At 30.7% G+C, this 27,727-nt stretch overlaps 1 protein-coding gene and 1 long non-coding RNA gene across 7 annotated transcripts; one reads left to right on the top strand and one right to left on the bottom strand.

The window, feature by feature from the left end:
* Nucleotides 1–293: 293 nt before the first annotated feature.
* On the bottom strand, nucleotides 294–27,727 carry LOC130677566 (protein phosphatase PP2A 55 kDa regulatory subunit). Of its 6 annotated transcripts, XM_057484370.1 has the most exons (12): nucleotides 27,535–27,727; nucleotides 26,642–26,735; nucleotides 26,357–26,564; nucleotides 25,809–25,956; nucleotides 25,595–25,722; nucleotides 25,289–25,504; nucleotides 24,823–25,052; nucleotides 23,886–24,081; nucleotides 22,404–22,841; nucleotides 18,429–19,848; nucleotides 11,573–11,944; nucleotides 11,352–11,489 (listed from the first exon to the last, which is right to left on the bottom strand). In XM_057484370.1, the coding sequence occupies exons 1-10, from the start codon at nucleotides 27,619–27,621 to the stop codon at nucleotides 18,462–18,464; spliced, it is 3,132 nt and encodes a 1,043-aa protein (XP_057340353.1). In that variant the 5' UTR covers nucleotides 27,622–27,727; the 3' UTR covers nucleotides 11,352–11,489; nucleotides 11,573–11,944; nucleotides 18,429–18,461. The 6 variants fall into 6 exon arrangements, with proteins under 6 accessions (XP_057340357.1, XP_057340354.1, XP_057340356.1 ...); XM_057484374.1 differs by lacking the exons at nucleotides 11,352–11,489; nucleotides 18,429–19,848; nucleotides 22,404–22,841; ... (6 more) ...; nucleotides 26,642–26,735; nucleotides 27,535–27,727 and adding exons at nucleotides 294–1,761; nucleotides 3,007–3,174; nucleotides 3,260–3,475; ... (2 more) ...; nucleotides 6,318–6,383; nucleotides 16,671–17,126; XM_057484371.1 differs by lacking the exons at nucleotides 11,352–11,489; nucleotides 11,573–11,944; nucleotides 18,429–19,848; ... (7 more) ...; nucleotides 26,642–26,735; nucleotides 27,535–27,727 and adding exons at nucleotides 294–1,761; nucleotides 3,007–3,174; nucleotides 3,260–3,475; ... (2 more) ...; nucleotides 6,318–6,383; nucleotides 10,091–10,432.
* Nucleotides 21,990–22,756, top strand: LOC130677577 (uncharacterized). The gene is made up of 4 exons (XR_008991633.1): nucleotides 21,990–22,129; nucleotides 22,266–22,309; nucleotides 22,411–22,529; nucleotides 22,615–22,756. It is a non-coding gene; the product is annotated as an uncharacterized LOC130677577 (long non-coding RNA).

Here is a 27,727-nt window from a genome sequence, read left to right as displayed (position 1 = left end):
TGATCCAGTGAGACGTAAAAACTTTTTTTTTTTTAATAATAATAATAATAAAATAAACTAGTATTTAAAATAACGATAAAGAAAATTTATGAAAATTAATTGCGCTGTTTTTAAAATAAATTTTATACAATTTAGTAATTATCTTGAGCCTCAATTTTTTTAAAAATATATATTTTAAATATTCCCATGCTACTTTATATTTCTTGCTTGTTAAATCCCATAGGTTTTAATGTGTAAATGACAAGAAAAACACCACACATACTTTTTATAATTAATGAGAACGAATTAATTTATTTGTGTATAAAAAAAAAAAAAAAAAAAAAAAATTAAAATATAATAAAAGTTACGGAATTAGGCCCGATGATTTTTGTGGTGTGTTCGGACCCGCCGCAGATACCCGGGAAAATTTAAATTTTGAATAAATTTTTTTGGTGATTGTAAAGTTAGCAGACAATTAAAAATTTTCGGATTATTTCAACAAATAAATAAAAAATAAAAATATGTACCTGTAGAAAATTTTATAAACTACAGGTGCAATTTTTTGAAATATTTTTTTTTCGAATTTATCGTTTAAAAAATAAAATCAAAACATTATTAGACATCTGCTGACTTCAGTATCATTTTTTTGACCAATAAAAAAAATGTATGAATTATTAAGTGTCTGATTAAACTGAAATTCAAGGAACAAATTTTGATGCAACGATTATGAATAATTTTTATATTAAGTATCGATATAAATAAAAAAAAATCGATTATTAATTAATAAGAAACGTAAATAAAAATAAATTTTGCGCGCACACAAAATTTACACACGCACATGTACTGCAGACAGAGATCATGAAAAAATCTTTTCATTTATATCTTTTATTTATTAATGATCGATCTTTTTTTATTTATATCGATACTATTAACAGAGATTCATAATCGAAATACTAAGATCTGTTCACTTAAATTCCACTTTAATCAGACACTTGATAATTCATACATTTTTTTTTATTGGTCATCAACTTTTTTTCTAGTTTAATTATGAATTAAAATTTTCCCGGGTGTACGCCAGGGCAGAATTCGAACACACCACCAATGAAATTATTTACTGAGTATGACAATATTTAAAAAAAAAATATGAGTTTTGATACTGAATTATTCAGAGAAAAAAAAAATCTCAACGACAAACCAGCCGTGAAATGCCCGCGTCGTACAAATTTAACATAAAGGAGACATAAAAAAAAGGGAAAAAAACGCGTGATGACAGAAATTTAAAAAGAAATTCGCTATCACGTCACAGCTTGATAAAGAATAGTGTCCACGATCTATTCGCTGGGTTTAGCTGAAGGCTAAAAAAAATATCAAACGAATACTTTATTTAAAAAAAAAAAAGTTTAAGACTGGGGCATCATTTGACAGCAACGCGCGCACTGATAAATCCAAATGAGTTCATTGTTTTGATTATTACTGTAAATATTTCTGACAATCTCGTGAGATAACTGTGCCGCGATGTTTATCTTTGTTTATTTTTTTTTTCTTTGTGTTTATCATTATTCCATATGCATGTATTTACACATATGACTGTGATTATGTTCCTTTGTACAAGCTGTGCGCGCGTCGTATGGATAAGATGATAAATGTACTCTATATTTCATCAGTCAAAATTGAAATGACTCTTGTCTTTTTATACAAACAGCTAGACACTCACTTCTTCACGGCTTTATTAATTTTCAACGCCGTGCACCACAATCAGGTCAATATAAAGCGTTGAATAATCTACAAATAAATATTTATTATTTAATTTACAAGTTTTTAATTCAAAACTAACACTAGTTTACAATATTTTTCACACGCTAAATCTTTACTGACTTTCAATGCTGATAAAACTTTTTTTATTATAAATTAAGTATTCAGTCTTATGTCTGATGTCTTATCTGATTTATGATAAAATGTAATACTATTTAAATTATATTTAATTATAAAAATAATAAAAAGTGAGGAAATTTTATTTTTATTTATTGCCGCAGTCAAAATTTAATTAAAAAAAAAAAACGATATTTAGTACATTCAGCTTTTGATTAAATTTTTAAAAAGTTCATAATTGTGTACATTTTTTTAAATTTTAATCATTATTGAAAATATTTTTATTATTTAATTCAAGGGAAAGGGGTCTGAGAGACAAAAAAAGAGGAGATTTTTGTGATTTTTTTTTTCAGAGTACCTTCGGATTAAAATTCTTAAAATTTGTGAAATTATTAAGTATCACTCCAAGAATATTCTGAGAAATTTTCATAAAAAAATATTGAAAAATAAGCCAGTGGTAGTGGGGAGAGACGTCACCTCAAAAAAAGTCTATGCCGTAGGCAGGATAACTCATGACTGCCTCATCTGAAATAAAAAAACCAAAAAGATTTCTTTAGAACATAAGTTTATCTTGGATTTGAACGAAGGAATAAACAAAATATTCATTTTTGAATTTTTGGTAGAGGTGCAATTAAAAAACTTTGATTTTTCCCAAAAATTGCTCCTTTTGTTTAATTAAAAAATAAGTAGTTATTGAAAAAAAAAATCCTTCGTTCAAATCTAAGATAAACTTATGTACTAAAGAAATCTTTTTGGTTTTTTGATTTCGGATGAGGCAGTCATGAGTTATCCTGCCTACGTCATAGACTTTTTTTGAGGTGACGTCTCTCCCCACTACCACTGGCTTATTTTTCATTATTTTTTTATGAAAATTTCTCAGAACATTCTTGGAATGTCGCTTAATAATGTCACAAATTTTAAGAATTTTAATAACGAAGCTATGAAAAAAAAATCACAAAAATATTTTTTTTTTTGTATCTCAGACCCCTTTAAGTAACAAAAAAAATATGAATGCGAAGGAACTTAAAAAAAGGATATTTTTGGTATTGAAGGCTGATGACGACAATATATTTTTTAAAAAGTGATTTTTATTTATCGCATTAAAAAAAGATGATTTGTAAACTAGTGTAATTATAAAAGTAAGATGTAAATCAATACCTGCACATAAATGTGCTAGAGTTTGTCTTGGAATAGGAAGAGATTGTTCGTAGCTGCGACAGCAACTACATTTTCCGAAGGATGCCACGCAGTATGCAGTATCTTTTTATTAAAATCTAGACAATCGACGCTTATTTCATCCTTTTTACGTTTACCTCCCGTACAAACCTGTCATCAAATATAAAATTTTATGAATGTCAGCAAAACTTTGATACTTAAATTTAAATAAATAAATAATGAATCCTATACTAACTTTGCGTGGTTTTAGAAGTGTTTTTGGCTTGGCAATATCACGTGCCGCTTCTAAAGTCAGATCACGCTTAGATGTTCGATCAAAGACACGGAAGAAATTGTTATAAGAACCGGTCATTATCGCCGAGTCATTGCCGCTCCAGCAACACTCAAATTTATCAAAAATGCAATCGTTTTCATACAGAGAACATAACTTTGATCTTAAATACTCGTGTACCTGAATAAATAATTTTTTTTATTTTATTAAAAGATAAATATTTAAAATAGTAACCAAAGTAAGAGACCCAGTACCTAATCAGGGACTAGTTCTCTGATCGAGTACTAGTTTATTGATCAAATACTAGTTCAATGATCAAGTACTAGTTCTCTGATCAGTCACTAGTTCGCTGATCAGGTACAAGTTCTATGATTAGGTACTAATTCTTTGAACAGTTACCAGTTCATTGAACGGACACTAGGTCTTTTGGCTTGAAATAAAAAAAAAAAAAAAAACTTACTGGATAACACTCGATAGGCTTAGTCTCCATGTGTAAATCCCACACTTTGACACTGAGGTAGTCTCTACTGATCATATAACGGCCGGAATTGCTTAACTTGACATCACTTATACTAGAAATAATTTCAGAAAAAAAGCTTCTATTTGTTGGATCTTCAGGTTCCTCAAATAATTTACTGTGACGATCACACAGCGCAGCTGATCTCATGTCACACAATCTTATCGTACCTTTACTACTACTGTAAACCAATAAATTACATTCAACAGGATGAAATTCAGCAGCAGTTATAACTTCTGTCAACTCCTCCATATTTGCTGGCTTAATGTCTACAATATTAAAACTTTGATCTGTTATTTCAAGATGCCAGAGATTTATTCTAAGATCATCGGCACTGAGGTACGTCTCTTGATCGCTGTTGACACTTATACTGTTAATGTGGTATGTATGTGCATTTGCAAATATTCTTCTCGGGGAGGCTTCGACCATAAGCTCCATGGGTTTTATTGTTGGTACTCGCAAGGCAGTGATACATGCTGGATCACGTATTGCTCCGCTCTCCTCTTTAGTATTGTAACCCTCAACTCTCTTGTCACGTTCACTAACTTTCCATAACTTAATTGTCTTGTCATTTGTCGACAACAAAAAATGCGCGGGATTCTTACGTTTTAACCATCTTATTTTATTTATTTTTTCTTCTATCTCCAATGATTTAAGATAATCAAACTCCGGTTCGTGACTTTGAAATGTACTGTACACATTGTATTCTCCTCTTCGCGGTATACTATTTTTACTCTAAAATTATAAATTATTTTAACGATAGTAAAAACCATTTAAGGTCAATCTCAAACAATACCCCCCTCTCCCACTTGTTCAAAATTTTAAATTACTTTTAACTGCGATGACGGTATTCAAATTTAATCAATTTAAAAAATGAATGTGAATGTAACAGACATGAGAAAATTTATAAATTTCAAGAAAAAAAATTCATCAATTAAAATAATAAAATTTTTAAAAAATGCGCATACGGATCTTACGTTTATCTGAATACGCATTTTTTAATTTTACTCTCCTTATATTTCATTCATTCATTTAAAAATTTATAAAATTGCCAATTGTCAGCTAGATTCACCCCCATTTAAAAAAATTAAAGGATTAATTGACGAAGGTTTTACTGAGGTGTAGATTTTTAAAAAATTGCTGAGTTGATATCAATCGGGAGTTGAAAACTTGAAAAATAAATTTTAGTAATTGTCCTTTTATCAATTAATGCTTTCATTTTTTTTTAGTTAATTGATAAAATTTTGACAATTATGACAGCTGTCATTTAAAATTTTTAAAAAGTGGGGGACTGAGAATGTCTTTAAAATTTTAATTGTACTGTTCAGGTCCATTAGAATTATCAAGAATCAGACCAACTTCTTGTATTTTTAATTTTTATTTTACTTAAAGGGATTCTCAGACCCCTTCTCACTTTTTAAAAATATTCAATGACCTTGTGAGTTGTGATAACGGGGAGTCTTCAGTTTCCGTGGCGCCGTCAAATGACCGCGAATTCTTGTAGAAATTGACTAAATAAGACTTTTTTTCAAATAGCTGTAACTTTTTCAAAAATGGATTAATTCAGACGTTATTTTTTTCAAAATTTTCATCTTTAAATGTAGTTTTCGGAAAAAATACAAAGAAAATAAAGATATTAAAATCTATGATATTTTTCATTTTTTTTTTAAAGATCACATTTTTCTCGAAAACTAAGCGAGATATCGAAAAATTTTATTCTTTAAAAGAGTCTTATTTTGTTGCGTTTTATATGAATTCGCGGTCATTTGGCGGCGCCACGGAAACCGTAGAATCCCCTGTGATAACAGTATGAAAATTTTGTTAGTTTCAAAAAAATTGGAGTATAAATGGAAAAAAGTACAGTTACAATTTTACTGAGATGGAATTTTTAAAAAATTTCTTAGTCATCATCAATTAGGAGTTAAACGCAATTTTTAAAATAAATTTTAGCCTACAAAATTTGAAAATTCTAATAATAAAATTTTACTGAAATTTATTTTCAAAATTTTATTTACCTCCCAATTGATATCAACTGCAAGTAATTCTTTTAAAAATCTACCTCAATAAAACTGTCATTTTTTCACTTAATGCTCCAATTTTTTTGAAATTAATTCATAAAATTTTGACAGATCATTTAAAATTTTAAAAAGTGGGGCACTGTCTAATACGCAACGTTTCCTTGGTTGTTACCAACTTCTCCAAGCTCCAATATCTAAAAGAAGTTGGTGATGACCACGAAAATTTTCGCTCAAGTAAAATACCCAGCAGCAAAAGTACTCCATTTAAAATAACAAATAAAAAATAAAATTACAATGGGGTCTCGTTGAAAAATAACAACTCGTCCTCCTTTATCTCCCGTTGCAAGAAGATCGCCATCATGATTGAATTCCACACATGATATTATATCAGCTACAAATAATAAATATTAAATATTAATAAACCCCGTCTCCTATTGAATATTCATCAAGATAAATATAAACACTAGTGAATTATTTATCTGCTCACCATCGGTGACATCGTCCTCCAACGTTCCCTTCACCTGGGAAAAACACCACTGTATGTCTCCATTACCTGAAACAATTAACAATCAACATAAATACCGAATTTTAAAAATAATTAACACTAAATAAGAGCATTTGTCATGTGAACGATTAAAAGATTTAAAAAATGTGAGGCTAGGAAACGCAACAAGACGCATGGTGATAAAAAAGCCTCGATAATTTGGAGTACTGCAGATCAATGCGTCTTTCATTACAAATTATTTTTTTTTTCTTTTATTTTATTGAGAATTAAAAGCTGATGGATTATTATAGAAGCCTACTTGAAGTTTCACCACAATCCATCGTGTGTTATTAGACAGTCGCCACCGTCGTCTTGGTTGTCGTTGTCGACGACGAACATCTGCACCCGCGATCGCGTGATGGCGGAGGGATGGAGGATTCCCTTTCAATACAGTGGCGGCAGGGGAATATTTGTCAGAAGGAGAAGTACTTATACTTGTTTCAGACGGACTCGCCGAGAGAGAGGATAAGAGAAAGACGTCGAGAGCAAGATGGAGTATGAGTTTCAACAAGACGGACGTACACCAAACTATTTTTTAGGTTAAAAAATTGACGCTTTGTGAAACTCTGTTTAAAAAAACCAAATTTTTTTCACGATATTTTTTTTTCTGTATCTAGGATTGAACCTTGAGGCAACTGTGCCAGGGTTTTGCGCACCCAGTGAAATAGTTAAGATGCGGGCAAGGTGGTTGCTCTCGTCGTCGTGACGGCAACGTGGGAGTATTGAGAGAGAGAAAATTGTTGAGTAATTAAGAAAGTATATCGTATTTCGTTGTAGATTTTTTAGTCATGCCGTCTCTTCTTTACTTACCGGCCATTATTATTTTTTAAATTTTTTTCTTTTCTAAAAAAAAAAATTAATTATTTTTCTCTCTCTCGCTCTCTCTTTCTCTTAATTTTGAGGAAGGAGAGAGAAGGAAACAGACCTCGCACCGGTATCAATATTTTTTAAAAATTTAAAAATTTTTTCTTCACTGCGTAATCGACAGGAACTTCCTTAGAGCGAAAAATATTTAAGTGTTTTATGTTTATGTAATTAATTGTATCGACACACGGAGGTGTATTATCACAACGCGTGTCACATATTCGTAACACGATATTATTTTTGTATGGTATATGGTATTTGCAGTCACGCGTGTCCAACCACCATCACTACCCCACTGCCACTTCCTTCCCTCAGTGTCACTGTTATTATATTTTTTTATTTATTGTAGATTCGAGTACTCGGTAATCTTCACTACTGAAAAAAAATAAATAAAGTAAAACAACTAGACACAGTGCGTGTTAATTTTATCTCGGACGATTTATGTGACGTCAAACCAATGATAATTTATATTCTTTAAACGTTTGTTCGGCAATCGAACGCCAGAGGTATATAATTGTGTGCGTCTTTAATTCGTTTAATTCTACGAAATATCACCAGCCCGCCATATTTGATAAATCTACCGCCGGCTTAAACGCCCTCTATTACTTTTTATTTCTTTATTCTTCTGTCTCTTTTTACCCCTCCCTCGAAATTTATTAATATTTCTGGTGTATAAATCCTCGTACGTCATTACAGCGAATATCAAAAACGCGCGTGCTCGCTAATTTAATGTCAGCTAAACTAAATAATTATTTACATATATGTGAATATATATATTTGGGGAATGAATTTTTGTATAGCCAATGAAATTTTACTGCTTTTTTTTTGGCATTATTGGAGTTTTGTATCTTCTTTGAATGCCGCGGCTCCTAATTGGCTTTCAAGTTTGCGCGGGAATATTTGAATGTTTATAAATTTAAAAAGTAAGGGCAGATATAAGGCAAATTTTAAATTACAAATAAACGAGTTAAAGAATTAAAAATGTGAGAATAAAAAAAATGCACACTGATTTTTAAATTCTACGCGCGTTTTTTTATTTTGTTTGAATTTCACTTAATTCGCATATTTGAAAATTTAAAAAATTTACTATTGTCAGCTACATTCACACTCATAATTTTAAACGTTTAACTATTGTGTTATTTTTTATATCAAGGCTATATTAATTATTTGAGTACTGATTTAAACAATAGAATGAAAAATATATACGTGCGCTCATAACTTTAATGACAGTTATTTAAATAAATTTATGTTTGGAAGTTATTATAAGCAGACGCGGCTAAAAATATACGCAATAAAAAAAGTTCTCATCTTTGGTATGAAAATAATTAGCATAAGAATCGTGATTCGAATAAATGTTATTTTTTTAAGGGGAAAGTTGGTCGGGGATACAAAAAAAGAGGATATTTTTGTGATTTTTTTTTGAGAGTACCTTCGTTATTAAAATTCTTAAAATTTGTGACATTATTAAGCATCATTCCAAGAATATTCTGGGAAATTTTCATAAAAAAATATTGAAAAATAAGCCAGTGGTAGTGGGGAGAGACGTCACCTCAAAAAAAGTCTATGCCATAGGCAGGATAACTCATGACTGCCTCATCCGAAATCAAAAAACCAAAAAGATTTCTTTAGTACATAAGTTTATCTTAGATTTGAACGAAGGATTTTTTTTTTCAATAACTACTTATTTTTTAATTAAACAAAAGGAGCAATTTTTGGGAAAAATCAAAGTTTTTTAATTGCACCTCTACCAAAAATTCAAAAATGAATATTTTGTTTATTCCTTCGTTCAAATCCAAGATAAACTTATGTTCTAAAGAAATCTTTTTGGTTTTTTTATTTCAGATGAGGCAGTCATGAGTTATCCTGCCTACGGCATAGACTTTTTTTGAGGTGACGTCTCTCCCCACTACCACTGGCTTATTTTTCAATATTTTTTTATGAAAATTTCTCAGAATATTCTTGGAGTGATACTTAATAATTTCACAAATTTTAAGAATTTTAATCCGAAGGTACTCTGAAAAAAAAATCACAAAAATATCCTTTTTTTTCATCTCAGACCCCTTTCCCTCATTATAAAAAAACTAACTGACGAAAATTTACAGTGGACTTGATATTTTCCAGTGGCAGTTTTCAATTCCCAACTTCCAAGTGACGAAATAAACAGTCCCTAGCAGCACATACTCACGATATCAATAAATTGAGACGGTCGTCGTTGTAATTACCCAGGAGTTCATTGAGCTTGTCACGTAATTCTTCTAGAGAAGAAAAAAGAGGGCCACGATCTCTCAACTGATGTGGAGCAAAACGACGACTTGAACGAGCAGATCTTGGAGAACTTGGTGATGAAAAAAATTCCTTTATCTCCATTGTTATTTAAATATTTAATGATACGTAAGTAAACGTAATACAAATATAATAATAATATAAATTTTAAATAATTATTCAGCGATGGAAAATAACGTGAGCACAGATTACGATCCTCGTCTTTAATCGTTCGACAATGGACTGAACAAGGCTGAAATTATTTTATCATGCCAGAGATGTAGAGGGAAAAAAAAATAATATAATAAAATAAATGACAAGAGTCACTCGAGCATATTAGAAGATGCACGCTAATCAACTACTCTACTTCGTTATTAACAAGATACATTCATATATATGTATGTATATTTAGATGTATATATGTTGCAACTGACGCCATTTGCTTCTCTTCCAATGACTGGTATCGTTTTATTAACGGTCTCTAAACTCTGGTATCGATAATAAAATTATTTACTTTTAAATTTACGAAGCACTTGAATCTTTTATTATATAAATAAATATATAGTTTTTATTTACACTAAAATACTCACTTTCATAGGAAGCACTAGCACTAGATGTACCAGGAATTCTATACAGATCAGGTACTTTACGTCTGGTAGTTTTAGGACTTTTAGATCCACGAGAGGGTCCGAGTTCTTCAAAACCATCAGACGCATCATCGCTATTCGCGAACCGTATGACTGATTCTCTTTTTATTTTAGGCTTTTTTTTACCTTTTGTGACACTTCCGCTCGTGTCTATTTCAACCTCGGCACCAACACTCAAGTCTACTTCTAAATTATCACTCATTTTTAATAACAAAAATAAATAATAACTGATAAAAAAAAATAGAGGATTTATTAAAACACGTGGGTTCTAGTTGTCCAGCACCCAAACTCGAGAAGGCTACTGACTGAATTGTCGGTCGTTTCAATTGAATTTTTAAAATTACAGCCATTAGAATTAACATCGGTACCTTAAATAGTATTTAGCTTTTGTAATATTTTGTTTACCTTTGCAAGGTCAAAATATTGTTTGTTTGTACTAAAGCTGTTATTGGACTCAGACCGCATTTGTGATGAGAATTTTTATTTATTTTGTTGGATAACTGATGCTACTGATTAATTTTACCAGTAATTACACAGAAAAAAGAGATTTTTTTGAGTAAAAAATTTTTACGCACTTAGAAAATTTTTTGCATTTCAAATTGAAGGAAAAAAAAATTTTTTGAAGCGAAGAAAAATTTCTTAGAATCAGAAAAAATTTTTTGAGGTGAGAAAAAAAATTCTTAGAGTAAGAAAAAATTTTTTGAGGTGAGGAAAAAAATTCTTAGAGTAAGAAAAAAATTTTTGAGGCGAAAAAAAAAAATTGTTCGAGTAAGAAAATATTTTTTGAGGCGAGGAAAAATTTCTTAGAATAAGAAGAAAATTTTTGAGGTGAGAAAAAACATTCTTAGAGTAAGAAAAAATTTTTTGAGGTGAGAAAAAAAATTCTTAGAGTAAGAAATAAATTTTTGAGGTGACAAAAAACATTCTTAGAGTAAGAAATAAATTTTTGAGGTGAGAAAAAACATTCTTAGAGTAAGAAAAAATTTTTTGAGGTGAGAAAAAAAATTCTTAGAGTAAGAAAAAATTTTCTGTGTAGTAACATTTGAAAAAATGATATCTAGATATTTTATCAACACAATAACTGAAGAATGAAATAATTTTAATCAGTAGAATATAATATTAGGTCATTAAAAAAAAATAAATAGAAGGGTATTAACGAGCACTGGACAATTGTCATAGTGGTAATGGTAATACGAGTCGGTAATCTTGTGATTATGAATTCCTTCCATCTAGCTAATACCCTCGTTGATGCGGAATTAAGCTCAAGGTCGATATTTTGTGTAAAATAAACGGATTGTAAGGATATCTCCGGGTCGCTATTAAATATTTAACGATCGCATTGCTAAGCCATGGAAACAATTTATGATATTTATTAAATAAACATGTAGCTTTAATTACTTATTTTATTGTTTCAGTTACACTCACCAGCTCTTTTATTAACAGCCGTGTTAATCATGGATCCAAGTTTTGTGAGGCTAGACTGCCTCATGATACCGGAGGGACTCTTCATTTGCTTGGTCCCAAGTACCGCTGAAGGCAAATTTCCTGTCGACGATAGTGTCCCAGTATTACGACCCAAGACACCGAGAGAACTCCAGCAATTTGCCCCGTGATGGCTTGAGTTGCAGCAGGGGGTCGTCCGCTGATGCGGAGGAGCCCCCCATAGACCTACCACACCCGCGTGACGCGTCGTGGAAACTAATTCAAGCTTTATTAACTATTTTTTTTCTTTTTCAGCTTTGCTATTTTTGATGTTATTACGGAGGATATTATTATATCGATACTGTTGATTCACCGCTGAAAAATACAAGACAATACGAGACAATGTAGTACATTATTTTATTAATTTGCTATTTATTATTCACTCATCACAATACAAATATTTGTTATTATTATTTTTTTTTGTCTGCTATTCCCTGAAGATTTAAATGCACGTTATTATCAAGAGTGCGAAGAGTAGGAAAAATAAAAGGTACATTATCATGATAGTAAACACTGAAAGACTTACAATGCAGTGTTCTGATTATGAGCTTTGTACGTCGTCGGTAGTAAGTTTAGTGTTTTAGAGAGAGAAAAAAAAAGCGTTGAATTTTTATGTGGCAGTAGGTCATCATGTACTAGATGAATCCATATACCCGCGAATCCAATTCTTTATGGCTTCAAAACATAAGTGAGTAAAAATTAATAATACATATATATGTATATGTATATATATATAGAAAAAAAAATTTCTTGGCGCAAGAAATATTTTGCATTATGAATTGAAAATAAAAATTTTATTAGGAGTGAAAAAAATTTCATGTAAGAAATTTTTTCGCGCCACAAGAAACTTGAACTTTTTGAATTATAATGGAAAAAATTTATTGGGAGGTGAAAATTTTTTTGCGGCAAGAGTCAAATCTATTTTTTCTATAGATATATTTATGATACTGAAGTTAGCAGACGTCTAATAATTTTTTGATTTTTTTTGGACAGTAAACCATAAAAAAAAAATATTTGAAAAAAATGCACCTGTAGTTTTTTAAATTTTCTACATGTGCATATTTTTATTTTATTTTTTTGCAACTGATTTGTTGAAAAACGAAAATTCAAGAATTTTTAAATGTCTGCTAACTTTAGGATCATATATATTTTTTTGAAATCGATCAGAACACTATTTTTTTAAGAGCTTGACATTGAAATGCAAATAACTAGTAAACAATGGGGAATTTTGAAAAACTTTATCAGAGATAATTTGTGAAGAATAAAATTGTCTACAAAAAAGATTCCGTGACATTTTGTGATAAGTCTGATAGTTTCGCTGGAAAAGTAAAATGATCTTGAAATTTACTGGAAATTTGACTTCAAGCTCCAATATCTTTTGAACAGATGAATTTATCAAAAAATTATAAGAGACTTTTTTTGTAGACCGTTTTATTCCCTACGAAGTTCGATCTCGAGCTTATCTGTACAATGAGCCATTGCCGTATAAAATCCAAACTTAAAATTTTTTTCCCATGTTATTTAAATGGAATAGAAAATTGCGATGATCGACCTGAATATTAATATTAAGAGCTCATCTTCTAACAGGCACCTCATTTTACCTCCCTACAACTATCCAATAGGGAGTTTCGAGACAAAAAAGTCGATTTTTTAAAATCAATCTAACATACATATATACTGCAAAAAATTTTAGGAGTAATTGGAATTGAATCCGGAGTGAATGTGGAGCTGATGATTTCTCCGGATTGTCGTAAATGCGGAGTATATATAAATATATATATCTTAGTAATCATACTTATTTAACTGGTTAATTATCTTCAATTATCATACAGACTGATCATATCAACGACGTCTTTATATAATTAATTATAATTGAATAATAAATAAATCGATAAATCAATTTTAAAATCAACATGTTAATAAAATAATTTTTTAAACTTCAAAAAATTAAATTAATTGTCGAACAGTAAATAAATTTTACTTTCTACATAAAAAATAAATTTATTGACTTTATCAATACTTTGAAGTATTTGGTACTGATGACATTGTCTAGAGATTTACGAGGGATCTGACGTTTGAAGAGAAAGAAATAGTGAAAGAGAGATGAAAAAACACGTGCACGTTCTGTGGCACGACAAAAACCAGTTGGATTCGGATCCAATAAAGACAATTAATGCAAACATTGCAGCGTGTTTGTACAAGACAGCATCATACAAACAAAAATGAATCTGCAAATATTACGCCGAGATTAAAATACACTACAAGGTGAATTACTCACACAGTATGTTCATTTTTTCGCATTCATAAAAAATGTTATCATTTTTTTTAATTCCCCAATAAAACCAACAACTCACGTCAGTCAAAAAACTCTTTTGCGCGGTTTCTTTATCAAGGTCCCTAGCAAATTAACGATCAACTTGTCTTACAACGGCTCGTGTTTTTTAAATGTATATGTATATGTATATATATGTATGTCTGTACATATATATAGGTATTTTAAATTAACTTTTATGCGTGTATTGTTTACGCATCACAACAATTGGGTCATGCGCGCGTGCCGCCAGAAAGATAAACGTCACGCATTTTTTTCTCTTCATCGATTTATGCCGTTTTTATTATTTATATTCTATATCTTCTGTATAATAGTGGACCCATATCACGAAAATCAAATCTATATATATATTGTCTGTAAAAATATTTTTATTTATGCGCGCACTTGAATTTTTCCAAGCAGTTTAAAATTTTTTACATGATGTCTAAAAATATTTACCGACAATCCTTGTAACGGTCAATCGTAATTGTTATCTACTCCAGGGTCGCGATTACTATTTTGATCACGTCGAGTGCTCCAAAAAAAAAACCATCAATTTTTCCTTGTTTTTTATTCTCCGCTGCTTCTATTAGTCCCGAGTACCCGATAAAATTAAAGATCATTTTTTTATGACAATAAAATCAGCAGACATTTAAAAATTTTTTCATTTTTTTTTTAAAAAGAAATAAATATTTTTAAAATATTTTGAAAAATTGCACGTATAGTTTATCAAATTTCCGACATGTGAATTTTTTTATAAATATTTTTTTTTCATTATTTATGTTTAAATTTTTTTTTTAATTTCAAATGTCTGCAAACTTTACTATCATTTTTTTCATACTTTTAAAACTAAAATAAATTAACGTCTTGTGTAAAAAAATGAATGACAATCAACATATTTTTCGATATTGATATGAGATAAAATAAATATATATTTAATAGACCATCAAGTTTATTAATCTTCCAATCAATTCAATAGGATATAGGGCTGATTAAATTTATTTGTGTCCAACATAAATCGACTTGTTAACTCGCTCCAGTTAACAGTAAGATCATTATTTTAAAAGTTATATTATAATATATATGACATGTCGAAAATATAAACGGTAAATGATAACTTTTATATATAAAGTACCTCGTGTTACCGGAAAATTATTAATAAATAAATGAGAGTTTCAGCTCGCGTGCTCTGGTGTTTTAAATTAAAACACCAGACTTTTAAAAAACAGACCGGAGACCGGAGACCGGATAAGCTGATATTGTATTAAAGATAAATATCAAGATTTGGATTTACATTGAGATCTAGATGCGATACCACGGTCAGTAGACTAGAATTAAAGATGACTCGTGTCAGGTGGATGGTATTATTTGAACGGATAACGGACAAACAGGCAGGTGTGTACTGTTTGCAATTCATTTAAATATGATAACTAACATATATTACACATTAAATACAATAAACTTTAAATAATATCAGATTTACACTGTAAGAAATTATCGGAGTAAATACGGAGCGGATGATTTTTTATTTATTCAATTCCCAGGGAGTGAAGTTCACTCCGAAGAGGAATTAAATTTGATATTAACTCCGGGTCGGTGAAATTCACTCCGAAAAAGAGTTAATTTTAATATTAAAACGAATCGGAGTGAATGGAGATTTAAATGAAATGCAGATCACACCAAAATCACTCCGGTAAAAAATAAACTCTATAATTACTCCGTATGCGGAGTAGTTTTTTTTTACTCTGGAATTTCGAGTGGGAGTGAATTCGGATTTGAATAAAATCCAGATCACTCCGGTGAAAAAATAAACTCTCTCTTTACTTCATATGCGGAGTAATTTTTTTTACTCCGGATCTTTTTGTAGCGAAGTAAGTTCGGAATTAAATAAAATCCAGATCACTTTGAAATTACTCCACACAAAAAACAAACTCTACATTTACTCCATATGCGGAGTAATTTTTTTTAAACTCCGGAACTCTGAGTGACGGAGTGAATTTTGATTGAAATAAAATCCAGATCACTCTGAAATTACTCCGCTAAAAAAACAAACTTTACATTTACTCCGTATACGGAGTGATTTTTATTTTTACTCCAGAACTTCGAATGAATTAAAATTCCGAATTCACTCCCAATTTTTTACAGTAATTAAGTAGCAAGTAAAAATATTTGTCACCTATTTTAAATAAAATAAGAATCAGCAGATCCCAGCCGTGTAGTTTTATTTAAACGCTCCGTCAGCGTATTAACTTTTTATAACAACAATAATAATAATAATTATCGGGTGTCTTTTTCTTTGAATTTTTAAGCAATAATCGATTTGGGATACAAATAATGAGGACAGGAAGGGAAATCATTGAACTGTGACAGGTTATTGTACGTCGAGATGAGCACTCCTTTATTTTATGTACTCTCTTGCTCTTGCTCTTATCTTTTTTTGATTCCCGCGGATACTAGTATCAGTTCAACACCAGCGTACATGTGTATACACATGGGCACTATTATCGAACGAAATTGAGAGTAAGCAAGATGAAAAATTACATACATTAAAAAGAGAACGAAGGCAATAATAACGTCACCGTACGGCAGCATGCGAGTGTTTTTCTCCATCACACTGCCGGCATTTTTTACCATCAGTATTTTATTTTTTAAATCTTTAGCTTCATCTACGTCCTGTAATTTAAAAACTAATTGCTATCACCTCATGTTGAATAATTAAATTTTACTCACCATCATTTAAAGATCAAGTTCTTCAAGATTTAGTAGTAAAATTACCAATTCGTCCACTTAATTATTTTCGTCTTAATTTATATTTATAAATATAAAAGTGACAGCTGATAGCTGGTTATTTTTAAATAAAACACAGCACTGACTTAAAATTCATTGTGTTCACGGTAGAGTACCCATAAAAAAAAGGTACTCAGGATCTTCGCTGACAGTTTAGAGTCCGTATGACGTTTAAAATATTTAAAATAATAAAACTATTAAATTAAAAGGGAATCAATGCCGCTGTGATAGTCGGCGGCGTATTAAAACGTTTTACGTTTTATTTTTCTTAGTTGTCCAGACGTTTGCTATTTTCACAGATACAAAAACGACGGCACAAAAAAGTACAATAAAAATAAAAATAAAAATAAAAAAAAAACATGAGACAGTGTCACTGGCAACACACACAGCTGTGTCTGGAGCACAGCTAGAATGAAAACGCCAGACAAACGGCCAGCATAAAACCCAAAGGGGAGAAAACGACGGCCCGAGTGTTACCGACAACTCACGAGTACACCCCCGATAAGAGAGCGCAACAGTTGCTCGTATGACTATTCTTACAACGAGAATTCATACTTTATTGCGCTGATGTATTTCGCGATGAGCCTCTTCTTCTACTCCCCTTTTCCCGATATGATGCAGGTGTTCGGTCATTAGCGTGATCAAAGTTAGAAAAGAGAAGAAAAAAAATGAAAATTAATTAATTGTAATAAAAGTCGACAAAAGAAAAGTAGACTGTAAAAAATTGCGGGTGAATTTGGAGTAATTACGGATTTTGTTTCAATCCGAATTCACTCACAGTTTAGGAGTAAAACTAAAAAATTACTCCGAATACGGAGTAAACAGGGAGTTTATTTTTCCAGCAGAGTGATTTCGGAGTGATCTGGATTTCATTTAAATCCGAATTCTCTTGGAGTTCTGGAGTAAAAAACAAATCACTCTGAATACGGAGTAAATAGGGAATTTTTTTTCAGCGGAGTAATTTTGATTTTATTTAAATCCGAATCTATTCCGTCACTTGGAATTCTGGAGTAAGAAAAAATCTCTCCGCGTATGAAGTGAATATGTTTTTTCAGCAGAGTAATTTTGGAGTAGCCTGGATTTTATAAAAATTCGAATTCACTCCGTCACTCATAGTTCAGGAGTCAAACCAAAAAATTATTCCACATACGGACTAAATATAGAGTTTGTTTTTTTCAGCGAAGTGATTTCAGAGTGATCTGGATTTTATTTCGATCAAAAGTCACTCCAGCACTTGGAATTCTGGAGTCAAAAACAAATCACTCCGAATACGGAGTAAATAGGGAATTTTTTTCCAGCGAAGTAATTTCGATTTTATTTAAATCCGAATCTATTCCGTCACTTGGAGTTCTGGAGTAAGAAAAAAATCTCTCCGCATATGAAGTGAATATGGAGTTTTTTCAGCAGAGTAATTTTGGAGTAGCCTGGATTTTATATAAATTCGAATTCACTCCGTCAATCAGAATTCCGGAGTCCAAATAAAAATCACTCCGCATACGGAGTAAATAGAGAGTTTATTTTTCCAGCGACGAGATCTGGATTTTATTTAAATTAACTCCCCTTCGGAGTAAAATTCCACTCCGAGGTTAAATGAATAAAGTCACCGGCTCCGTATTCACTCCGGATTTACTCCACAAATTTTTTACAGTACCTGGGAAACTTCTAAGGAAAGAGCTTTTGATAAATAATTATTAAATTTACTTCAGGTATTAAAGTTATCAGCAGTTTTTTATTTTATGTATTCCAGCGTTTTGTTATCGTCGTCCGATTACTGGAGGATCGGAAGAAGTCGGTGTTGTAATCTTTGCACTGTTCCATGTGTTCATCTGGAGCCAGGACGTCTGTGTAGTAACTCTCGACCAGCCAAACCGCTTTGTACAATTCTTCGGGAAACATTTCAATAATATTCGCACACTCGTGCATCAGCCAACGGAAACTCGTCGAGAACTCTCGTTCAAGCAAATGATAGTGTCTTGCAACCACTTGATCGAAAGAAGAAGCACGTAACAGCCAGTACTGTTTGTAAGGAAGAAATAAAGTCAATAATTCTTTGTCTGTTGCTGATGAATCTTTTTGATTAGCACTCAATCTCGAGTCAATACTTTCAGCTAAAATAGATACTTCATCATCATCTGATGAATCTTCAATTACTACCTCCTTATCTGGCGATTTATTGTTGAATACTTTGTCAGTACTGTCGTCTGATTCGTCATTTATCGTTATTTCATCAACTTCATTAACTTCCATAGGCTCTGACTCATCGACCTCAATTATCGCGAGGTCTTTTTCCTCTTCTAGAGTCTCGGATATAATTTTAAAACTTTTTTCTGCTTTCACAAGTTCCACTTCGTCAACATTTATCACCACAACTTCATTTTCTTTTTCTTGAGACGCATTATTCTGAGCCTCGTTATTTTCCTTGTCTTCGGAAATATTCTCAGGACTTTTGGATACTTCGATTGCTTCTGATCCTTCGATATCTTCGACTGTCCCAGCATCGTTATCATTTTTCCGAGACTCACTATCAGCAACAGCAGCAGCATTATTTTCTTTATCTTCAGAAGCATTTTTGACATTTCTGCGTACAGGTTTTTCCGATTTATAAGAACTCAGATCCAAAGTTCTGAACTTTTTTAAAACTTCCCAAGGATTTGGAACAGGATTCGTCATCGATTGCTTCTCGTAGTTTGACAGAAGTATATTATCAAGTTTGCTAACATTACCAGTGACATTTTCCGAACTGTCATTATCATAAATTTTTAATTTTCCATCCGCGAACACTTGATCGAACCCAAAATCATCGCTTTCTAATTTTTTAGAATCATTTTCTTGGTACAATTTTATCATTTTATTATAAAGTCTCTGTTTTTTTGTCTCTATTATTATTTTACCCGGACGTCTGCGGTGTAAATACTCATTGGGGTCATCAGATCGTTTGAATTTTGGCAAATCGGCAGGAGTGACAACGCGCGTTGGTTCATTGTAATCATTAGTCTCCCTCTTGTTATGAAACTGAGATGAAATGTGCGGCTCGAAAACTTGAACGGCTTTTCTTACATAATGCGCTGAGCTGTCGACGATATTGAGCTCGATATCGCACTGGGCCGCGAGTTCTTTGAGTCTGAAAAGAGGATTGTTTTTTTATATCCATTTTTTTATATATAACGAGTAAGTTGACAGTTTCTTGGGAAATAGGAGTTATAATTAATGATTATTTACAATTTTTGTGTACGTTTATATCTATGGAGGTGTGTAGTTTTAAGGCAACTTCTTTTTTCAACGCACCACTAGCTTCTATACTTGCGGACAGGTAAAATGAGATGCCTGTTAAAAGATAAGCTCTTAATATTAATCTTCATAAGCCGCTCATCGCAATTTTCCATTTTCTATTTGATTTATCGATTTATTTATTATTCAATTATAATTAATTACATAAAGACGTCGTTAATATGATCAGTCTGTATAATAATTGAAGATAATTAACCAGTTAAATAATTATGATTACTAAGATATATATATTTATTAGACCGGTTCAAAAAAATCGACTATTTTTTTTTTTTCAAAACCCGCAGTGAAATATCTTCCTAGTCATGAAAAAAGCAGCCTGTGGAAACGGGAGCTCTTAATATCAATTTTAAAAGGTCGCTCATCGTAAATTTCTATTTTACGTTTAAATAACATGGGAAAAAAAATTTTTTATTTTTTTATTTTTCTAGCTCGGCATTCGCACGTCATATAAATAAGTCCATAGCATATTCTTGTAGAGAATTTAACGCTCTACAAAAAAGGTCTCTTATCATTTTTTGATAAATCCATCCATTCGAAAGTTATCAGAGCTGGAAGTCAAATCTATAATAAATTTCCAGATCTTTTTACTTTTTCAGCAAAACTACCAGACTTATCAAAAAATGTCATAGAATCTTTTTTATAGACAATTTTATTACCTACAAATTATTCCCAATGAAGTTCTTAGAAATACCGCATTGTTTTCTAGTTATTTTCATTTTAATGCCAAGCTCGTAAAAATAATAGTCTTCTACTCTATTCTGAGAACTTAAGATTAAAACGAAAATAACTAGAAAACAATGCGGAATTTAAATGATCTTCATTGGGAATAATTTGCAGGTAATAAAATTGTCTATAAAAAAGATCCTATGCCATTTTTTGATAAGTCTGATAGTTTTGCTGGAAAAGTAAAAAGATTTGGAAATTTATTATAGATTTGACTTCCAGCTCCGATAACTTTCGAATGGATGGATTTATCAAAAAATGATAAGAGACCTTTTTTGTAGAGCGTTAAATTCTCTACAAGAATATGCTATGGACTTATTTATATGACGTGCGAATGCCGAGCTAGAAAAATAAAGAAATAAAAAAATTTTTTTTCCCATGTTATTTAAACGTAAAATAGAAATTTACGATGAGCGACCTTTCAAAATTGATATTAAGAGCTCCCGTTTCCACAGGCTGCTTTTTTCATGACTAGGAAGATATTTCACTGCGGGTTTTGAAAAAAAAAAAATAGTCGATTTTTTTGAACCGGTCTAATATTTATATATACTCCGCATTTACGACAATCCGGAGAAATCATCAGCTCCGCATTCACTCCGGATTTAATTCCAATTACTCCGAAATTTTTTTTCAGTATATATGTATATTAGATTGATTTTAAAAAATCGACTTTTTTGTCTCGAAACTCCCTATTGGATAGTTGTAAGGAGGTAAAATGAGATGTCTGTTAGAAGATGAGCTCTTAATATTAATATTCAGGTCGATCATCGCAATTTTCTATTCCATTTAAATAACATGGGAAAAAAATTTTAAGTTTGGATTTTATACGGCAATGGCTCATTGTACAGATAAGCTCGAGATCGAACTTCGTAGGGAATAAAACGGTCTACAAAAAAAGTCTCTTATAATTTTTTGATAAATTCATCTGTTCAAAAGTTATTGGAGCTTGAAGTCAAATTTCCAGTAAATTTCAAGATCTTTTTACTTTTCCAGCGAAACTATCAGACTTATCACAAAATGTCACGGAATCTTTTTTGTAGAAAATTTTATTCTTCACAAATTATCTCTGACAAAGTTTTTCAAAATTCCCCATTGTTTACTAGTTATTTGCATTTCAATGTCAAGCTCTTAAAAAAAATAGTGTTCTGATCGATTTCAAAAAAATATATATGATCCTAAAGTTAGCAGACATTTAAAAATTTTTGAATTTTCGTTTTCCAACAAATCAATTGCAAAAAAATAAAATAAAAATATGCACATGTAGAAAATTTAAAAAACTACAGGTGCAATTTTTTCAAATATTTTTTTCAAGATCTTGCGTCCGTTGGATGTTTGGAGGTCTCGGTATCAGAAAAGTCTTCTGTAAGAATGCTGACACATAGAAGTGAAAGGTAAATTTTTTTTTTCTCAGCAACGAGCCTTTTTATCCTAAATTTTCAATTTTCATAGCGGGAAGTTAAAAATAGTCCAAGTTTTTAAATCATTCTAACAGATACTCCCGTTAATTATTAATTATTTTCTTTCCAGTACTTGAAGAAGTCGGGCAGCCGACGAAACGTTGTACAAAAATTGTAAATAAACGTTAATTATAACACCTACTATTTAAGAAGTTTTCAACTTCTGCCTCTTAAATATATATAATATTAATATAGACTTAATACTTACGATTCAGGTTTCATTATAAAGCCGACTTTGGTAGAGGGAAAATCCTGAGTAAGAATTCTCGGGAAATCTTTGTCGGGATCCGCAAGTAGTTGTTGAAGATAAGAGTGCTGAGGTGTCAAAGACGGAGTAAATACTTTAGACTTTTTAGTCTTTACCATATTATCCGTCAAAGTTTCAACTCTTTCAATCATATTATCAAATATTGTTTTAGGACGGCAATGATGTTTAGGTTCATTCGACGTGTCACGTTCTACTTTTGCCTGAACCGCATTATAAAAGTCTATATAGAGATGGCTGTTGCCCGTTGAGTGCGGATCGTGCCTCAGCTTGGTCGGGAAGTGCTCATTCACGAGGATGCACCGTCGACACTCAATGTAACGCTGCCATTCGCGAAAGCTGAAGAGTCTTGAATCAAGTACTCCTTTTTCCTCAGCAACCCTGTAATTAATATTTCCTATATAGAAATAAATTTATCTCGTTTATGTTATCAAAAAATCAATAACTCCATTGTTCGATCATTAAAAATATATTTTCATGACATTAATTATCTGTTCATATGTAAATCATTAATTTTCAACGACTATAAAGACAACTATAAAGACAAAAAAAAATTTTATAAACGTCTGTGTTACCTGACAGTTAATTAAATTTATTCAATCTGTCATTACTATCACTTTTTAAAAATATTTAATGATTTTTAACCGTCGGAACTGTAGTAAAATTTTAGTAATTGATTTTTGAAAAATTTTAAGCATTGAGGGATTCTCAGACAGTGCTCCCCCCTCCCACATTTTGAAAATTTTATCAATTAATCAAAAAAAGTTTCGCTGAGACGTAGATTTGATAAAAAAATTACTTAGAGTTGATGTCAATTTGGAAAATAAATTTCAGTAAAATCTTCATGTCAAATCTAGAATTCGAATTTTCAAATTTTTCAGGCAAAAATTTCGTTTAACTCCTGATTGATATCAACTGTAAGTATTTTTTTTTAAATCGATGTCTCAGAAATTTTCCTTTTATTAATTAGTGCTTTAATTTTTTCTTTAATTAATTAATTAATAAGATTTTAATATGATGACAGTTCAAGTTCGTATATTTTTAAAAAGCAGGAGTGGGGGCAATTGTCTGCGAATTCCCTCAATTATCAGTTTATGTTGTGAGTTATTCCAAACCTGAGATTTATTTTTATATATTTCTGATAGTAAATATTATTTTAATAACTTGTATGTATTCTTTCACTCAACAATCAAGAATAGCAAAGAAAAAAAACTTAAACCATCACTGGATCAATAGATCTATAAATATTCCAGGTCATGCCATTCATTTCTTTTTTATTGACAGCAGGTCTCGGATAAATTTTGTGATTACTCATAAACGTAACTGTTAATGACATTGATCCATAGCCATAGTTAATTTTTTTTCTCTTTTCAGCGGTAGTTTCAAGTGTAATAAAAGTTATTGAAAGCCTCAATAAATACTTACAGATTAATTCTTTCTATAACTCGGCTCATTTCGTTCTCAGTGACTCCGTCTAAGCCAAATAATATTTTCATGGTAACGATAATAATTGCCATTGCTCTGGCTTCGTAGCAGGGAAATATGTAATTAGATTGTACATTAAAATTCATTTTTGGTGGCCACGCTGCTAATATTCGTTCTGCGTACAAAGCGATACCGCCTGGAAAAAAATAAACCGTTAAGGAAAATACTTAAGTATTTTATGGTAAGTGACAGGTTTAGGGGCCTCACTAGCGTGAATGTTGAAAAAATCGATTTTCTTAGCATATATCGATAGTCTATAGCTTCAAAAATAATATAATAAAATTTTAAGTGCACAATTCAAATAGTTTTTGAGTCACAGGAATCTGAGGAGCAGCCGCTCGTCGGTTCGCGATACCAAATTTTTCAAATTTGCTGATGACTCGAATGACTCGAAGACAAATCATCCAATTTGATTCTTATTGCAGCTTCTTTTATATATTTTTTCATATCATGAACCTCCAGTTTTCCGATCGAATAGAATATTTAATTCTGTCAGGCCAAAAAGTTTCAAATTTTCGCGCGAAATTTGAAACTTTTTTTAAAAACTCCGCCATTTTGTTAAATTTGAATTGTTTTTTCGACCGAGAGTCACGTTACGGGCAATACCTTCTAGCTTTTGGGTTTTTTTCATCTACTGTGGTCACTGCAGCAGTAGGGGGACTTTTTTTTGGAGTGGGAAATTGTGAATAACTCGCTGAATTTTGAATTTTTTGGTCCAAAAATTTAATCATGTATTTATTATATATCCACAAATATATCCTTTAAACATTAAAACATCCCATGCAGTAATTTTCTTTAAAAAAATTCCCGAAAATATTTTTTTCAGACGGTCACATTAGCGGAGCCCCTAAGTAACAAAAAAAAAATGAATACGTACTGGGTAATTGCAATTCCGTGCAGTATTGCTTTATCAAAGTTAGCAGATTTGGAGCGGGAAATTTCCAGACCTGTAAAAATTTTTTAATTCTTGCAACTGCTTGCCTTAGACCTTTATGCGTGATTTCACGACTTTGATTTAGTTTCGATATTTCAGTCGGAGTAAATGAACAGTCAGCTGGTATAAAATGATCCAACTTATAATAAGATAAATATCCATCTCTCGCAAACCTATGGCATAAAAAAAAGTTTTTAGAAAATTCCACATGCAGAGAAAAAAAAAAGTTTCAAAAATAAAAATTCATTCAAATATAATTTAAATTTCGTAAGGTGAGACCAAGTACCCGATCAGGGAACTAGTATCCGATCACTCATATATTTCTATTAAATTTAGAAGCTCATTATGATGAACTTTTTTTTTTATTTTACATGAGAGAAGACGCAGAAAATAAAAAAAACTAAAATACCTCAACATATCTGACAGATGTATATTTTCATTATGAATTCTCAGCGCCAAGTAAAGAATCGCCCATAATTTCATCGGCGTAATAAGATCGGGCCCGCGTGTGTAACTGTAGGAACAATACGTTGCTCGGAATTTCTTTTTTTTACTCTTCGGCAAACTTTGAGACTTTAGTGCTGCCTTTTTAGTTTCCTCTCTTGCTAATTTAGTAAACTGCAACCTGAAATTATAAACGCATCGAGATCGTAGATAGATATTGATGTCAATTGTAAGTAAAATAATTTAAAATCTAAAATAAAATATAAAATACCTCGGGGGTTTAACTGGAGTATTACTTTTGTCAGAGTATCTGCTGGTCATACTCAAATTAGTCAGACCGGATTCCCCATCAGTGTTTGAACCATCCAGGGATTTGTACTCAGCCTCCATCATTAATCTCTGTTACAAATAATTATTTTGTTAGTAAATATATCAATTTTCGATATGTCTCAACATAAGTTCTACTTATACTTGTATAAAATTACCTTTTGTTTCTGTAAATTTCTGACAGAAGTTCCTTCGCTGACATTACTATCAATCATAGTTGAACCACTGGTTTCACTTCCGCTACCACGTTTACTCTTTTTCTTCTTTTTCTTGTGATTAATTCTGCCGTAAATGATATTCGCGTCACTGAAAATATTTAAAAAATAAAAATCACCAGTTAGCAGTCAAGTATTTTATGATACTCAAGTCAGCCGACGTCTGAAAATTTTTAGATTTTTTTTCTACAAATCAATGACAGAAAAAAAAAAAACTAAAAATATACACATGTAGAAAATTAATAAAACTACAGGTGCAATTTTTTTGAATACTTTTTTTTTTATTCTTTATTATGTAGAAGAAAATAAAAAAATTACTAGACGTCTGCTAACTTCAGTATCATCCCAAGCGGCACAAAAAAAAAATTGTTGAGTTTTTGTTGAATTTAAGTTAACAATTGGTTACATGATTACAATTTATCGCCTTAAATTTACCATAAAGTTAACAATTTTTTTGTGCCTTGGGATAGGATCTAATAACCATAGCATACTTTTTATCAAAACGTCTTGGAAGTTTAGGAATCGCCACTCTCTGAGTAGACGTAAATGCAGCCTCAAGTTTTCCTAAATAAGTTGCCCATAATTGCGCTACTGTTAATTTAATATCTGTAGTTACACCAAGTTGAATTAATTCATTTGTCAGACCTATCAAAACGTAATTATATTTTTCCCAGGATGTCAAAGATTTTTCATTAAACCCTGAAAAAATATGAATATAAAATATATATATGATAAGATACATATTTGAATAAAAACTGTACATTTAATTTACAAACTTTCATCAGGTCCTCTTTTTTTCCTTTGAAGTTTTGTTTTTCTCAACCGCGTCGATGAGTCAACTTTGAATTCAACATCTTGTTCTTTTCTTCCCTAATAATTTAAAAATTTCATTATTAAAAAAACTCAGGTGCAATTTTTAAAAATAATTTTTTTTATACTTTAGTTTTGAAAAAATTCAAAAATTATTATACGTCAGTTAACGTCAGTATAATTAATTGTGATAGTAAATCTGACAATTTTAAAAACTTTGAAATAATGAATTAAAATGTTTATATAAACAAAAATAAAAAAATGCATGTTTAGAAAATTCAAAATTCAGTACATAAATTTTTTTTAAATTTAATTTTATTAATTATTTACTTTATTTATTGATAATTTTAAATTTGTTTGATGTCTGTTACATTCATGATCCTGAAGTTAGCAGACAATTAGTAATTTTTGGATTTTTTTCTTTCCAGCAAATCAGTTGCAAAAAAAAAAAAAAGAAAAATATGCACATGTAGAAAATTAAAAAATTTAGAGGTGCAATTTTTCAACTATTTTTTTCTTTATAATTTATCATTTTTTAAAAAAATTCAAAAATTGTTAGATGTCGGCTAACTTCAGTATCATGTGAATGTAACATGATACTGAAGTTAGCAGACGTCTAATAATTTTTGGATTTTTTGTTTAGATGATAAAACATAAAAAAAAAATATTTTGAAAAATTGCACATATAGTTTTTTGAATTTTCTACATGTGCAATTTTTTAGTTTTTTTTTTTTCTCATAAATTTGTTGCAAAAAAAATTCCTAAAATTACAAATTGTCTGTTAACTTCAGTATCATGTTACATTCACTCATTTAATTATTAACTAATTATTTAAAATATTTTTAAAAAAATAATTAACCTCTTGTTGGGTCTGACATTCTTGACAAAAATAAAATCCAGCTTCCGTATAAAATTCAGTACCTCCACACACATTACATTTATCCATTTTTATTTTTTAAAATTATTTAAATATTTAAATAAATTATTTATCACAACCTGTCACTTTAATAAATAAATACACTGATGAGGTTAGAATTCCACAATATATACAG

The sequence above is a fragment of the Microplitis mediator genome, chromosome 11, assembly GCF_029852145.1.
Source record: "Microplitis mediator isolate UGA2020A chromosome 11, iyMicMedi2.1, whole genome shotgun sequence".
NCBI classification, from domain to species: Eukaryota; Metazoa; Arthropoda; class Insecta; order Hymenoptera; family Braconidae; genus Microplitis; species Microplitis mediator.
The sequence above is the reverse complement of the archived record's forward strand: the minus strand, read 5'-3'. Positions and strand labels throughout refer to the sequence as shown.

Excerpts from the sequence above, each read along its gene's own strand:
- LOC130677566 (XM_057484370.1), bottom strand. The coding sequence starts at position 27,621 with ATGGATAAATGTAATGTGTGTGGAGGTACTGAATTTTATACGGAAGCT. Across the intron at positions 25,723-25,808 it reads GAAATTTACAGAAACAAAAG|AGATTAATGATGGAGGCTGA; the intron begins GTAATTTTATAC and ends TATTTGTAACAG. Across the intron at positions 19,849-22,403 it reads TTTATAATGAAACCTGAATC|ACTCAAAGAACTCGCGGCCC; the intron begins GTAAGTATTAAG and ends TCCTCTTTTCAG.